At 38.0% G+C, this 16890-nt stretch overlaps 2 protein-coding genes across 5 annotated transcripts in view; both read left to right on the top strand.

The window, feature by feature from the left end:
- Nucleotides 1-2203: 2203 nt before the first annotated feature.
- Nucleotides 2204-11792, top strand: slc30a8 (solute carrier family 30 member 8). Of its 3 annotated transcripts, none has more exons than XM_042436633.1 (10): nucleotides 2204-2225; nucleotides 2598-2704; nucleotides 4562-4728; nucleotides 5182-5328; nucleotides 7735-7888; nucleotides 8068-8237; nucleotides 8555-8667; nucleotides 9726-9831; nucleotides 9976-10110; nucleotides 11226-11792. In XM_042436633.1, exons 2-10 carry the CDS (start codon nucleotides 2631-2633, stop codon nucleotides 11369-11371), a joined length of 1212 nt encoding a protein of 403 aa, XP_042292567.1. In that variant the 5' UTR covers nucleotides 2204-2225; nucleotides 2598-2630; the 3' UTR covers nucleotides 11372-11792. The 3 variants fall into 3 exon arrangements, with proteins under 3 accessions (XP_042292567.1, XP_042292568.1, XP_042292566.1); XM_042436634.1 differs by lacking the exon at nucleotides 2204-2225 and adding an exon at nucleotides 2315-2500 and having other exon boundaries at nucleotides 2604-2704; XM_042436632.1 differs by lacking the exon at nucleotides 2204-2225 and having other exon boundaries at nucleotides 2315-2704.
- A 4633-nt stretch (nucleotides 11793-16425) lies between these two features.
- med30 (mediator complex subunit 30) overlaps nucleotides 16426-16890 on the top strand; it is a 38854-nt gene continuing 38389 nt past the window's right edge. For both annotated transcript variants that reach the window (XM_042436599.1, XM_042436598.1), the window contains exon 1: nucleotides 16426-16530. The gene's annotated coding sequence lies outside the window, so the exon portion shown is untranslated. The remainder of the gene's footprint in view (nucleotides 16531-16890) is intronic.

The raw sequence follows: 16890 nt of genomic DNA, 5'->3' as shown, positions 1-16890 counted from the left end.
CTCAAACATTACCCCCCTAACTCTTTGGCAAAGTGAACTGGCGTCACTGGAGTGTGTGAATGTGACAGAGCACGTCTGACGTCACTGCATTGTCCAGATGCCTGACCTGGAGTTGTTTACTGCTTTTGGGGCCTTTTATCAGACAGACACACACACACACTCAGTAATCATTAGGATGGAGAGAGGAGGGGAGGAGGCGGGAGGTTGCCAGGGCAACAACAGTTGCGTATCTTAAGAGAGAGCCTAAGGTTTGCAGTAGTCCTTGCTTGTTTTTACAAAAACAGTCAGGACTGAGTGCATGCAAATGTGCACACTTGTGGATGTACAAACATGCACAAACAGCCCGGCAGTGTAAGTAGAGCTCTCATGGACCCTGGTGAGTGGCCCGTTGCAGGGTCAGGGTTTTTAAGAACAGTGTGAACAGCCATGTGTAACTAACCCTTCTCGTTCCATTTTCCCCTCACTCTGCAGCCCCTGGCAACCCACTGCATCATCTATTCACACACACACACACAACGCCTTGGCAAACCAAACACATACAGGCCCACTTTCTAGAGTCCACAGACGCTGTCGACTGAAAATAGCCCCGACACATTGAAAGCTATTTTTAGAGTCAATCAGGCTCCACTTTTAGACCTCTTCAAGAAAACAAACGTCACTACTCTCAAAAGGAATAAGACAAACTGCCTTTATGTCCCATTGTACGTCTGTCTCATCTTCTTAACATTGCTTTCAATGGAACTGAAAGCACTGATGGAAGCGGTATGAGCAGCAACGTCACACGTAACTTTTTGAATGAGTGGATTAGTGACAACTATTTTTCTGCAATTGGCATTTCTTTTTTTCTTTATTTTTTTCCCTCAGTCTATTTTAAGCTTAATGTTTTGGAACAGAAAAGGAACTCATCTCCATCCACGTGAAGAATAACAAGTATATGCAGGTGTCTGCTTCAATCAAATTAAACCAAAATGATAGAAAATGGAAAGATTTAACAGTATGTCTTTGTGAAAGCTTGCAAAGTTTGAGTTTACATCCACTGTTCGTTACTGCTGTGCATAGAAAAGAGACGTGTTTGTCAAATTGAACTACACAGTAGAGATGAAGAGATGGAGATGGTTTGAGATGGTTTGATGGGTTTGGGTTTACATAAGTTCAAACCGGATTAAACCAAACACCTGTAGATAGATCCAAAATCTCTGAACAGGTGAGCACCCAAACAGTCTGACAAATACATTCATGAGTTCAAAAGTGGGAAAAAGTGGCACCTTATATCATGTCTGATGTGTTTCGGCTATAGGCTGCTCTGAGGAAGGCTGGAATGCATCAGACATGATGATGATAATGGTGATGACTTTTGAACTGATTTGTATTTTTGAGTTTGAGCACCCAATTGGAAAACACACTTTCACTGGCCTTTCTTAACCATATAAATGAATAATAATTAATGTAGAAATTCATCAACATTGTGGCATCTTCTTAGAACTTCATAGCACTTATTCTTTGTTCATGACTTGCTGTATGACACGTATTGTAGATGGCCCATCGTCTCCACCTTGTGGTAGATTTCAGTAACGAAATATTAAAACAACTGCTTCTCATCCAGAGCTGCAGAGATGATCTTACTACACAGTTCCCTATAGCTGAAACTCAGACTGTCAAACTTTAAAAAAAAAACCAGCCTGCTCAGCGTGTTTCCTGGCATGTAGACCCTCGTGTCGCCATTTTTACAGACATTTTAAAATGAAAATATGAAATGCAAAACTACTTATATCAATTAATGAAAATTAAACAGCCTTCAAAATAAGAATTACTTAATTATAGGTAGATTTATAGACATATAGATGCTCTACTTTTCGAAAAGCATAGAAAACACAAAATTGAAGAATTAGTAACTTTCACACCAGCCAGGATTAAGTAATTCTTGCACAATTCATTAATTAATGGCCATGTGATAGTGCCAGATAAGTTAACACAGGAAAAGAGCGCACGGCACTCTGTAGTTTGATTGTATAATCACGGAGTGCCGGCTGGTTAAATGAGGTGGGCGGGTCCAAAGGGGGCTGCTCTTGGCTGACTGAAGAGGAGCGCACGCAGATTTTGATGCGCAGTGTGCACTCAATCAACTAATTACTCAAAACTTGGTGAATGTTTACATTACAGGACTACAATAGGGTCTTAAATTCCCTCTTAAACAGCATCTTAATCCCAGCTGTCGAGCTTTACAGGTTTTCTTCACCAACACTTTATCCAGTGATATTTTGGCACTAATGTCTTCATTTTTTATCTCTGTTTTGGATCTCTGCTGATCGTCTGTCACCTCCTCTCTCATCACTGAGCTCTGAGGCGTTGCAGGCGGCCGCTCATTTGCACACGGTGCAAACAGCTGTAGTCACAAGGCTGCATCAAATATTTAGTTGTTTGCACCCCGGTTGGTTTGGGAGGATGTCCAGTAGCTGCTGAGACTATTTCCAAGGAGGAGACAATAGAGGAGACTTAACAAGTTGTAGAAATTACGCTTGGATAAATAGCACCAGTAAATTAACTGTTAAGTTAAATTAGACTTATTTTAGTGTTTTGTTTTGTTTTGTTTTTTTGAGTTTGAGGATTTTCTTTAGCTGTGATATTCAGTCATGTTCAGGAACAAGGATCCAGAGAGGGTTCCCCTGGTGATAGAGGTGAAGAACACGTACAACAATGTGGGAAGGTGAATTTTCATTTTTTATTTCTTACATTTGCGCCAAATTTTTAATTTAAAAATGGAACAGAAGATTTTGTAATCCTTTGTTTATCTTGTGTTAGAAGATAATTCCTATACATGTATATTTGTTAGTTAATCAGTGTGCCTAAGTGTCACATTCATCACATATAGTGTGAAAATGATTTTTTTTTTTTGTTAATCTATTGTGGAAAGAAAACTTTCCTTAGTTGATGGTGTTTGTGCTGTGGGCAGTGTCTTTGCTCACGTTCTTCTGTTTCTACTGGTTTTTCACACGGGACTGGTCTGTGGGTGTACTGGGATTAGCAGTGCGCAAACGTGCAGCCCAGTCAGCTGTGTTGACCGCTTTTTGCGCTTGGGTTTTCAGTGCTTATCCGGTCATCACTGGCACATTTTACAGCGCAGAGGGGGATGTGTGCAAGATAGAAGATTGTGTCGTAATTTTGTAAAGTAGCCTGCTTTTCTAGGATTAAAAGTAACAGCCAGCAGAGGTGCTGAAAACTGAATGACTCATGTGGGTGAACATGACGTTTATCATACAGCTTGATCTTGTCACTCAACAACTAAATAGACACATTTCTAGTTTTTCCCCTTTTCATTTTTTTTATACAATAGATGGATTTAAATTCAATTCTTAACTCTGTTATGCCCGAGACACACCCCAACCACACCTACCTCTCAAATAATTTTCTATAATAATTGAATTAAAAATGGACAATAAACAAATACATGAAGCTGCAGCTGGACTCTTACACAAATCTGCTCTTACACAAATTTAACACGTCTACGACTTGTATGAACAGCAAGAAGCGTGTGTGGCCTCCGGAGTGAGCTGTGGTTTCTGCACCTGACTGACACCTCGGAACCTTGGACTCCACATCTTTGACCTTTTTAACATTAAGACCTACAAATGTAAATATGTATTATTGTGTTAGAGTTCTATGAATTGTGATGTACAACACAAACAAGGAAATATCCAATAGATTGATGATGTTCTGGTTGTTAAACATATATGGATTTCGAGATGAAAGAAGCTGGAAGACGAATAATATAAAAGTAGACACCAAATAGGTCTCGGGGCCTTGACTCTTTTAAACCCTACAGAGGGTATATTTTTTTCCCCCTTTTTTAAAAAAAATAAATTTTACAATTATTCTTTGTATTTTACTTTTTATAACTTGTAATTATCATATTATTGTAAAACCTAAATAAAACCAGATTGTATTTTATCCATTCTCTGAGGTCATCTGGTTAGTCCCTTTAAGGTAAGAGAACGCCTCCCCTGAGATAAGCTGAATGTAGAAATTAATTTGACTTAAATTCTAAGAAGAATGATGAATAATGGACACTGTAAACACAACTGAGAGAGCTATTGTATGAAAAGACTATAGACTATTGGGTAAAACATGGCGTCACATTGACATGTAAAGTAACTACAACTTCTGATGAATTTTTCAAGTCATTGCATGTAAAAATGCCTAAACTTTGCTAGTTCCACCTTCATTAATGTGACAGTTTGCTCCTTTTCTCTGTTTTATATCACTGTATATTGAATATCTTTGGATTTTAGACTTTTTCACACAAAATAAGTGATTTGAAGACAACACCTTGGACACTGGGAACTTGTTAAAAGGCTAAACAGTTAATCGATAAAGTGAAAAATTGATTTACACATTAATCAGTAATGAAAATATTTTCTTGCAGCCCTAAAGAAGTGTTAAAAAATCAGTCGTAGATGACAAAAATAATAATAATAATAATAATAAATAAGACATTGGTCCTCTATGTGCTTTTACAGTACCTGCCACTTGAATGCATTTGCTCTGATTTTTTATATTCCTCCAGCACGCACAGCCAAGAGGTATTACAGAGAGACGGCACCAGTGGCATCAAACATTGCCATGACAACAGCCACGCACAGGAGGATCGCGAGAGAGAGAAGAAAGTTGCCAGGAAAAGGTTGTATGTGGTCTCTGTCGTCTGCCTGATTTTCATGGTCGGCGAAATCCTCGGTGAGTCATTATGTTTTTCACGCTTTCTTGAATCTTTACGCCCCGATTCCTTGCTCTATGTCTTCTTTCTTTTTCACACTTTCGGAGCCAGTGTATCATCCACTACGAGATCAGTACACTAGTGTAAATCAGTCTGTAATGGCTGATGATTAGTTGTTAAGATATTGATTAGTCACTTCTTCTTTTTGTCACCTTTTCTCCTACTTCTGACTTTTTTGTCTTCCTTCCGTCATTGTCTATTTTCACTTCCTCCAGTTCTCTTCTCTTCCATGTTCTTGTTTCTTTGTTCCTTTTCTTTCCCTTGCCTTTGCACCATCATCCATTCTTTTGAGAACTTCTTGTGGTTCATTAACTTCTTTTCACCGTTTCTCTTTTTTTGTTACTCGTAATATTTATTTTTTTCCACACAAGTGTAAATCTAGCATTTCAGTAACTGTCTCTTTCTTTCTGCAGGTGGGTATTTTGCAGGGAGCCTGGCAGTGATGACGGACGCCGCCCACTTGCTGGTGGACTTCACCAGCTTCATCATCAGCCTGTTATCCCTCTGGCTCTCCTCTAGACCTGCCACACGCAGGCTCAGCTTCGGCTGGCATCGTGCAGGTACAGTGTAACAACGTTTATCTGTTAGGAGCTGCTGTCAGAGTTCAAAGCAGCATTAGAAACATTTTCTGTGTTGCTTAATCCACCAACATGAAATCCTTTATCCTGTAGTTTTTGGTATTAATAGACAGCTATAGATAGCTGAGATGAATAGTTAATTAATTGACAGAAAATTAATAATCAACTATTTTGATAATCGATTCATTGTTTTAAAAGTTATTTTTATGCAAAAATATCAAACATTTCTTGGTTCAGACCTTCTTGGATGTGAGGAATTGCTACTTTTCTCTGTTTTATATGATTGTAAATTTAATATCTTTGGGTTTTGGATTGTTTTTTGGAATAAACAAGTAATTTGAAGAGGTCACCTTGAGGCAGGCCCTTTTCAATATTTTATAGATGAAACAAATCCATTAATTGAAAAAATAATTGGCAGATTAATCAATAATGACAATAATCATTGGTTGCAGCCCTAGATAGACTGATACAGGATTTTGTGTTCAGTACTAATAATCTAGAATTTGAATTTCTGATGAGCAATATATTTGCAATATAGGCTTTTTTTAAATTTTTTGTGATTTTATTAGTTTACATTTATGTTCCTTTGCTTGATATTTTTCATCTCTTACAAAACACTAAGATCTATCTCCTTACTGTCCACTTTCTCACTAAATTGAAAGCTACTTGTAGGTTGGTTATGATAGTTAATTAGCCTACTAGACAGTGTTTCTTGCTTGCTAGAGAGTAACTTTAAAGACACTATTAAGGGAATTTCAGGGGCCCCTAAAATCTCCACACTTCCTGTGTATCAGCTGATCTGTGCTAGTTTATCTGTAGTGGCCAATCAACCAAACTAATTTTAACCACCAGCAATTAGGGGGAGTAACCGACACTTGTAAAGCACGCACCGAGATATAAACTTTTACAGTTGACTTTTCAAATAAAACAATAAGATTGAAAACAGGACTCTCAAATGATTACAACTTATGTGCGCAGTCAGAAAACTGTTGCTTTCCGTGATCTAACCTGACAGCCAACAAATCAATGACCTACTTATAGACTGGCAGAGCAGGAGGAACACAGCAGAATCACGTCACACAATTAGTACCTATACAGGTGAGTATCGGGTAATAATATCATCCATATCAACCATATTATGCTTAAGGCTCCTTATGACCAGTTTTCTTGAATTAATAAATATTTCATAATTCAAAATAACATACTTCAAAATCAAACTCAAACATTATCCGATCTTCAGGCCCTTTCTTAAAGTCGCAATACATGACATTCAGCCACTAGATGTTACACTATAGCACCAACATCTCAGACCAAAACAAACGTGTGCGTCGTTTACTCAATAAAGTTGAAAAAAAAAAAAAGCCGACAACTCATGAAACTCAAATCAAACTGTCAAACTAAGCATGCTGATCAAATATGGATCAAGATTCTGTTAGTGCATTGCCTATTTCTTCTTGCCTCAAATGTTTTCAGGAACATATTTTAGGGTACTGTTTAGCTGTAATTTGAGAAAGTTTGTGACGCAGCCACCACCTTGGAAACGGACATGGAGGACAAGGAGGGACTCATATGCACGCGTGGTGGTGTGGCCACCAAAACAAAGAACAGAGAAGCTTGAATAACACCACACACAGGGAGTGTGACTTCATTCTCTGCTCAGGACGCCATTACTCCACTATATCTTTACATAGCAAATAGTTGTTTGCTGACATCCAGTGAGGCTCAGTGTCATTTATTGGACTTTTTTTTTAAAGAGTGTGCTTTTATGTTGCATATCCCTAAATTAATATGTTCAATCAACTTACTACACAGTAAATCTAGGACGAGGTAGTATTCCAGTATATGTTTGCAATGCAAAAAAAGTGTGAGGGTTAATTTGGGCTCAGCAGCCTCCCAGCAAGTAAGTCTGGCTATGCTAACTGAAGGGAAAGGTCAGACATGTTAAAACTGTTAAAACAAATTTAGCTTTTCACTTTTAATAAAACCACAGACGGTCATGTGTAGTGGATGATGATTCACGTGGAAGCTGAAGTTTTTGAGTCTCCTCCACTGTGGATAGTTTTGTTTAATGTCAAACAAGAGAAGACCTTCAGTGCTCAATTAGTTAGTGCTTAATTATTTTCTGTACTGAAAATTCTAAGATAAGACTTCACTGTGAGTTTATTGATCAGCGCTGAACTAATAATTGGTTCACCCCTAAACTGGAACATGGTGTGTGCTGTCTTCTTAAATCGTGATACATAACAATTCAAGGCATTTTCTGTTGCTTTTTTCTATTATTTAGATCTGCCAACTTGCAAATTTCAATCAGTGTGTCACCAGAGTTCTTGTTGTATTTCATCCTGATTCATTTCTCTCCCCACTGTCTTCATCTCTTCATCCATGCAGAGATCCTGGGTGCGCTGCTGTCAGTTTTAACCATCTGGCTGGTAACTGGAGTGTTGGTTTACCTGGCTGTAGAGCGCCTCATCAACGACGACTACACCATCGATGGCATGCTCATGCTCGTTACCTCTGGTTGTGCTGTGCTGGCCAATATTATGTGAGCGTTTATACAGCTTTGATCGCCGTACAGTGTGCTGAATATTTATGATTTAATTCAAGCAGTAACAGAGACAAATCTAATTTCATTAACTCTTGAAGACATTTGGCAATGTGTAATAATATGTTGCCAAAACGCCTCCTAACTCATACTTACTTGAGTTAACCCTCTTTCAACAGTATGGCCCTCACCCTTCACCAATCCGGCCATGGTCACAGTCATGGGGGACTCACTTCACATGGTCATGGTCACAGTCACAAGAAAGGACAAGAATCAAACCACACCCATTCGAATAATTCAAACCACACCCATTCGAATAATGATGTGGAGCAAAAAGGAGCCGAGCAAGGTATGTTGCCAGGGTTTGAAGGTTCAGATGCTGGTTTCCGAAGAGCTGGTAAAACTTTAGTCAGTTTCAGTGGTCACTCTGGTTGTAATGGTCACTCTCATCTCAAATGTGCTCATCGTTGGCTATTAAACCATGAAATATTAAGTGTTTAATCCTGCATGCACACTATTCTGAAATATGACTGAATAGGCACTGTGGGAGGGGGCATTATAATGTCATTATAATGGAGTACATAATGAATCATAATCCAAGTATAATTAGCTTTAGGCTTACTTAATTACTGTCCTGTTTTTTTTTGTTTTTTTTCTTCCTGTCAGGGCGTAGAGCTCAGCAGGCCAATGCCAGCGTGCGAGCAGCCTTCGTACACGTGGTGGGAGATCTTCTCCAGAGCGTCAGCGTACTCGTCAGCGCCATCATTATCTTCTTCAAGGTTAGGAGTCTCTATGTGTGCACACAGGATGAAAGGAGCAATAAATTATCAATATTTTTTTTATTATTATTACTAATAATGAATGTTCAGGAACCATTTACTTAGTACTTGCAACAGAATGTGAATTGGGCAAACTGAGCAAGATTATCAAAATAGTTTCCCACATCTTGGCTAATTTTATATAGTAATTTCCTTCCCAATAAAACGATAAGTGACCCAGGAATTAAACATTTTACTTCATCAGTCTGTGCACAGAAATAGTCTTTACGAACTCATATAATAGCTGGTCAAAATGTAATCAGTTAATGTGATACATTTAAAAATATAGAATGTGTAATAAACCCAGATTATGTAATACATTTCTGGATAATCACAGGCCTTTTTTATATATCACATTAATAGAAATTACATATATTGCATTCTACGTATTGATCCAATAATAAAAAAGGAGTAATCTGTAACAATAACAGCCAAAAATGATGTATTATTGATATTAATTGTATTTTTAAGGCTATTTAAAACCTAGCCTTTGTTAGTGTGAGACTACTGCAGCGTAGCTCTCTTTTTATTGATTCCTGAATCATTTTTAGCTTCTAACCTTCAATCTTCTGTATTCTCAGTGCTAAAAACATGCTCACCCTTGAGGAATGTTGAACAAAGGCTGTTGCTGTTCTCAGCAGGAAAGATGGTGTTGTATTTTCTGTCCACATGCTGTTTTGGTGCTCACAGTGTCTGTCTGCAGAATACTCAATGATTTCAGTGTGCTGCTGATCCTCTCCCTAGGCAGTCATTACAGCAAATATTATGAGCTTCACTATAAGAAATACTAAATACAATGTCACTGTCCTGTGTCCTTCAATATTGCGCTCCATCCACCAAACTTTTGCTTTTCTTAACAGTTTCACAGAAGAAAGGGTTTCAGATTGTTTGTCATCAGGATTTTATGCTTTTTGAGAAATGCTAATCTTGTGCAAAAGCAACCAAATAATTTTGTTACAAAGATGAGAAGCATGTCAGATAATATTTAAACTTAATTTTCTGTATTATGTTTCTTTCAGCCAGAATATAAGATTGCTGACCCCATCTGCACCTTCCTATTCTCCATATTAGTCTTGTGCACCACCTTCACAATCATGAGAGATATCCTGCTTGTCCTGATGGAAGGTGAGGTTGTTATTCCCGGACCTTAAGAAACGCTGTCAACATGCAATGTTTGTGCACAGTTTTGCAGCACAGTCTTGCTCTTTTTGACCATTTTCTTACTGTCTACTTACATCCTCCTCTTTCCCTTTTCCGTCTATGTCGCAGGCACTCCAGCAGGGGTGAACTTTAGTGAAGTCCGGGATGGTCTGTTAAAGGTGAAGGGGGTGACAGCGGTCCACAACCTTCACATCTGGGCCCTCACCGTCAACCAGGCTGTAATGTCTGCACATGTAGCCATAGGTGAGAGGAAACCACCAAACAAAAATGCAAAGTATATTCTCTTGTGTTCTCTGTCTGGAGACCATATTTTACATTCTGTGTTTTAGTCATGGATGTATTATAAGAACTAGATACTGGACTCAAAGATGGTGCCTATTCTGTCAAATGAAAGTTTCCCGCCTGGCGCATGAGCCAAAAAAGTTTCTAGCTAGAAAGTTTTATAACACACACAGTGGATTAAAAATTCATAATATAATTTACCTTATTTGCAGGTCGAGTTGGCCTGTCAACAGTTTTAGAGATGTCTCTTTCATAATGGTAGTCTATGGGGAAAATGCTTTTTGGGCTGCAGGGAATATTTTGCTGCAATATCGCGAAGGCAACACACAATTCTACATTTACAAAACATTTATTTCTTTGACTGAATTTGCAAGATTCTTTTTGTCCCCAATAAAATGCTAACATATAAAGCAACTGACTGAATGCTCCACTCATCACCATTTCTTTCTATTAAAAGTCCCTCAGTTTATAATAATTTTTAAAATAATAATTACTTGATTTGTTTTCCTTGTAAGCAATCTGCCCTGCACCAAATGGCAGAAAGAAAACATTAAGTGCTAACGGTAACTGGTAAAGAAAGTGGAGCATCTAGCTAATGTTATCTAAATAAGGAAATAGATATTTTTCAAACAAAAAAAGCTGTATGTGTCTGCTGGGTCTGTAAATAAATAGGTAATGGTTTACTTCCATATTCACAGCATGAATCATTTAGGGGTGCGTGTCTGTTAGTTTGTTTACACTCAATGAATGCCATCTCACTGTAACGCTGTTACATTAGCCAGCTAACGCTAACGTTAGCAAGGGTGTTTTAGCAATGTCAGCTCAAAGACTGATGAATGCTTAGCCTGATGTCCTATAAAATGGTCACGTTACAGATAATATACCATTTTGACTTAGGTAACTTTCCTCTGGCGTTACCCTGAAACATTTTTTTCCTGTTACAATTGGAAAGACTCAAAGAAAAACAGTTTTCTTTTCACTCTAGTCATTACAGCCTCATGGGGCTGCTAGTGTTACTCAGTACTTTTTCACATTGGTGATTGCTAATTTACATTGTCTTCCCCTCTCTTCTGCAGACGAGTCAGTGGATGCTCAGACAGTTTTAAGAGAAATGACACAGGCTTGTTTCTCCTCCTACAACTTCCACACCGTTACGATTCAAATGGAGAGACAGGCCGACCTGAGGCCTGGATGTACCCTGTGTGAGGCTCCCAAGATGTAGGAACCCACCTGAATCATCAAAATCCTAACCTGCAGTGATATCAGTATTTAATTGTTCTGCACTGTGAATTGGACCTTGAGGTCTTTTTGTTTTACTGTGAGTCGCAAGACTGTGAGACATATGACTGTGCCTTAAGTGCCTTTTGTGCTGACTTTCCCAAAGAAGTGTTCATATTAAAATAACGAGCATGTGCCTAAAAGAAAGCCAAGCTGGCTAATGATGGAAATGATTTTATAGGAAACGTTACCTTTCCTCATCCTCCTGTATGAAGTTTTAACATTATATTCACGAGTTTTCTTTTGCTTTTAAGTGTGTTCATGTTGAAACAGAAATCACTATGCACTGTATAAAATAAATATTTGTCTTTTCCCGATCTATACATTGTTACTTGATCAAGCGTTTTAAGTGCGCACTGATTTAATATTTTATTCTCTATCCCAAACACACATTTAAGGACTGGTTCACAAGTCTTCATGTCTGTCTTGACATAGTAGTCATCTGAAGCTAATATGAAGTCAAATCAAGTAGATATCTTTCAACATTAGTCTTTTTAGTGCCAAAGTCCTTTTTGTTACTATACTTCAACCACGGCTCAACAGGGAAACACTGAGGAAACATACAGAGGGAATTTGATGCTAAAAAGACTATAAATGTGGCAGATATCCACTGGATATGACTAACTCAGATTACTGAAGCCTCATGTACGCTTCAGATAAACATTTAAATGCATTTTTGCATAAAATGACTGTGTGGATGCACTGTGGATTTTTGGCCCCCATCACTTACATTGAAAGCACATTTAGCCAGTATAAACAGGAGGAATGATTACCAAGGAAAACCTCTTTCTAGTGTTCATATGGGCACCTGACTGTTGGTTTAAGACACTTGGAAAAATTGTGAACCTATCCTTTAACTACCGTGTTGCGTGTATGTGTTTACTGAGACCTATTTTTGTTTGAGCTATATCAACCTAAGACATAGGATGCAGACAGCCATTTGCACACATGAGTCTTGTACATGTAAATGTTGACTGATGAATAGTTGTATGCATGGACTCTTGACACCAGCAACCTGAGAAGTACTGTATTTTAATACATGATCACTGTGCCTTTTCACTGCCTTTGTACACTTATACAGGTAAAGCTGAAATGAATTATTCAATAAAATATTTCTTTTCAAATACTTTCTTCTAAGAGTATTGCTTTCAAAGTCTGACTTACAATGTCATAAAATCCTTAGTGACAAAACACTGCATCCAGTTAACCCATTACTACCAACATGCTCCTCTGTTGCTGGGCAACAAGTGTACACAGTCGCCCACCTCTTTGACCTTGAGCCAGCCACTCCTTTGTGTGATTTTTAATGGACCTGGGTTACCATGTTTGAGGTACCAGGGGCCCCTGACATGTTATTGACACTTAAATGTTTACTACTAGTGTCTGTTTGACCATCTTCTATGCTACGGTTTTCCTGTGGTGAGAGTCATGGGTGTCCTGAGCTTCAGTAGCATGGTCAAGGACACCATCAATAACAACTGACACATAAGTGTCCATGTGCCATCTTTCACGGTCTCAATTTTTCCTTATGGAGTCTTTAATTTATAGATTTCACTTCCAGTTCAACTACATAGTTGTCCCTTTAAGTGGATTTAATGTTGTAAAAATCTTCTTGTTCCACACTGTCTGACAGTACGATATATATTCTGTATTACTGTTGCTCTTCAATGAAATATTCAATCAAGACAGAACAACATTGTTCCTGTTTTTATGGCTGCACAATTCCATCAAATGAGAATATTAAAGGTGTTTTGTGCATAATTTTATTCACATTTCGCCAAAATTCAGACTCGCATATTCGATATATATGGAAACTAACTTTGAGATCTCCACTTGTTTTTTGGCTGCATACCATGAGGTTGTGATCAGCCTGCTAACCACAGATTTTTAGGGTTTAAACATTGATGCTACAAGTAGAAAGTCTGTATAACTAAGTTTTATGACTGCATAAAAAGTGATTTATTGGACAGGTAACCTGCTCCTATGACACAAATAGATATCTAGATAGATAGATAGATAACTTTATAAAGTAACTTATTAATTAACTTACATTGAATTGTTACAGCAGACAAGTCACATAAATCACAAAATACAAGAAAAAATAAAACCATAAATAACAAATCATGATAATTATAAAAGAAAATCTTAACAAGATACAGAACTAAACTAAAATGAGGGTGATACATACTGAAAACATACAATGACAGGTCTGGTAATAAGCTGTACATTGGTACTGCAAGTATAGTACAAGTTTATGTCTTTTATCGGTATGACAGCATGCTTTATTTGAGTTTTTTTTTAAAATAGTAATAAAACTAATATTTGAATAGTTAATCTAATTTAGATCATCTCTTTTTCAAATTAGGCCTGTGCGCAAAGTAAAAATATACACTATAAGCATGAATAAACACACTGAAATGCACAACACAACATTTACACACAAAATAGATATTAGTTTTACATTAAACAAAACAATCACAAGTGGTGTTCAAAATGCTCAAGTTTAATGTCTTAAAATCCTCAAAAGGCATGAAAAAAATGTAATTTCAATGTAATATACAGATATGTATGTACAGGTATGTACAGTACCTTACAACTGCATATAGGACTATGACATATTGTTCTACAAATATTAGTACTGAGATATTAAATAAAATAGGCTTTTGATTGATGTACTTCTTTCACGCCTGCTCACATACACTTTTACAGTACACATGCACACCCACAATCCCTGTATCCCAAACCTCCAGCTATTCTAATCTCATTCTTGTGTTTAGAGACTTTTGGAAGTGAAACTTGCTGTCAGCAGCTGAATGGACTTTGCCTGCTGCTGCCTTCAGAGCAGACCATTGTACTTCCCTCTCTCTCCATCTGAACTTAGCCCTGGAGGGACCAGATCAGTGCGTATTTAATTAAAGCATGAGTAATGCACTAGGTAGCTAGATAATCCGTTTTTAGGCCTGATACCCCCCTCAGCTAATAATTATTACACGGTTTATGTTTCCTCACAAGAGGTGTTCTGTCTGTTACTCTTTCAGGTTTTTGTTTCTGTACTTTTTGCTCTCTGTCTGACTCTCACCTATTTTACCTCTGTGCCTTTTTTTATTCACTACCCATCCATCCTTCTTTGTTTCTCTTTCACTTTTGCTCTCTCGCCCTTTCATGTTCAAGGTTCAAGCCTTTTGCAGCATTGATGAGATGATGCAGTGTTATGAACCTGCTGTCAGTCTCAAGGTAATGTGATGTTTTTTATGCTGGAGGCCTCAGTTACATGCAACAGCACATCAATTACAGTATGCTGCACGAGACACACAGAGGTAATGAGATACAGCACTGCCTATTTGTTCAATATTTCATTTGAATCTTCTTCCTCCTGCTCTCCGGTAAAGTCTGTGACTGTGGTGACCACACACGGTTGGGTGAAAATGATAAGAAACTCTTGATATTTCTGATGACATTGCCTTGTGATTGAATGACAGTCTTTGATATTTACAAGAATGTTTTGTCTCAATGTGGTTCAATTACACTGACATGAAAAAGCCTCTTTAAATCAATGCATTTTCCATCAACTTGCCTTGATGTGATCAATGCATTCTGACTGCTTCTCTATACGCTTTAATCAGTGATGATAGATGGGCTCTCAAGTCGCTATGGGCCTGTAGACAGCTGTCTTTTCAGCCCTGCCCACATGATAAACACACACACACACACACACACACACACACACACACACACACACACACACACACACACACACACACACACAATCAGCATGCACCAACACACCTCATTTGCATTTTCCAACCTTTTCCGTGACTGTGATGTGCGAATGAATGTAGTTATTTTTAAGATTCATTCTTACAAATGTCAAATGTAGAATTCAGCGTCGCACTACCTGCCTCCACCCACCCACTCACCATCACATCTCCCTCATCCCAATTAAACACACCAGCAAGACAGGAAGGCTGCATGATTATGGAGAAACTAATTTCTAAATGTGCACAGCTCAGATGGTCTGGCGGTATGGCAGATGGGGATTGTAAGAGTAACGCTCATTCATCCTGGCAAGGTAACCTGCACTCCTTCTGCAATTAAGAAGTTGTGGGCAATCAAGTGAACCTGAGACAGTGTTTTTCATATCAGTGTTGCGTGTTGTAGATAGGGTGTGTTTTTTTTTTTTTTAGAGAAAGAGAATACGAGAAAGGAAATGACTTTAGGTTATTATTACACAAAATGTGTTCCAGATAAAAGGAAATTGAAATCCAGCCTGTAACCCCAAATTTGAATGAATAATGTAAATTAAGTAATAGGCATCCTAATCTACTTTTTCAGCCCCACTCAAGCCTGAAGGCAAAGCCTTTCCTTTTTTCAATAAAGCTCTTATTTCCAGTCTCTGTAAGTCAGAGCAGTAATTTTGCATGGCAGAGCACATGCTGAAGAAGCAGCCTTGTATAGCCCACTGTCTATTTAAAACACGTCTTGTATTTCAAATTAATTTGAATTCTGACGCCTCACAAAATGATCCAAGCACAGCTGTATAGTATAAGTAATGGATGGATGGATGCACTGAAGGATTTCATTTAATACTGAGTACACACAGCATACCCAGTTATGGGATGAATTTGAATAATGCTTACCAAAAAGTTATAATGACCCATGAGGAGCAATCATGTGGTGTAAATTGGCTTGGGGGCTGATGAAGTCAGATGTGTGTTTGTTGGCTGTCATGTAAGAATAGACCAGACTACGGCGCTGTTACTCTGGAAGCCTGGACAAATTTGTAGTGCGCTTTGTTTTACCGTAATGTTGTCATGTATGTAGAAGTATTTGGAAGAAAGGACGTGATTAAAAAGATAGATATCGAATACAGTTTGTATAAAATGATATGATCTTTCAGTTGTTTGAATTTTAATATTGTTCTCCTGAAAAAAATTACACAAATTAACAAAAAACCCACTTTCAAGTTGCGAATCTACTTCATTAATTACCGCCACGAGTCACCGTATCAAGAAGTATTCTCGCGATAGTTGCGGCAACTGACATCCTTGGAGCAGAGCAGGGGACTTGACATGTCAACAAAACAGATAAATTATCGCCACACAGGTAACATTACACGTTGTCAAATATGTTATTAAATAAATATGAACACTCACTGTGATGTAAAGTGTCCCGTCGTGGCAAAATAGTTCAACGACACATAAAAATAAACCGAGAGAGAGCTGAAGTGTCGTGTGCTGTGACTGTCCACTTAGCTTAGGTGACAACCACTCCACTTCTACATTTTACCTTATCGTTAGGTCAAATAACCCGTTACTTGACTGAATGCATTTGGGTATAGCATTTTAGGTTTAGGATAGCATCTAACATACTTTAACTGATGTAAAGGCACGTAAAACAGTTTCTGAACCTCTTCTGAATACAACTTATATGGAAGGCTACAACGTTAGCACAGTGACTTATCAG

Source organism: Thunnus maccoyii, chromosome 15 (assembly GCF_910596095.1).
Source record: "Thunnus maccoyii chromosome 15, fThuMac1.1, whole genome shotgun sequence".
NCBI classification, from domain to species: domain Eukaryota; kingdom Metazoa; phylum Chordata; class Actinopteri; order Scombriformes; family Scombridae; genus Thunnus; species Thunnus maccoyii.
This window is presented reverse-complemented; position numbering and strand designations above follow the sequence as displayed.

Excerpts from the sequence above, each read along its gene's own strand:
- slc30a8 (XM_042436633.1), top strand. The coding sequence starts at position 2,631 with ATGTTCAGGAACAAGGATCCAGAGAGGGTTCCCCTGGTGATAGAGGTG. Across the intron at positions 2,705-4,561 it reads ACGTACAACAATGTGGGAAG|CACGCACAGCCAAGAGGTAT; the intron begins GTGAATTTTCAT and ends ATATTCCTCCAG. Across the intron at positions 8,668-9,725 it reads CCATCATTATCTTCTTCAAG|CCAGAATATAAGATTGCTGA; the intron begins GTTAGGAGTCTC and ends TGTTTCTTTCAG.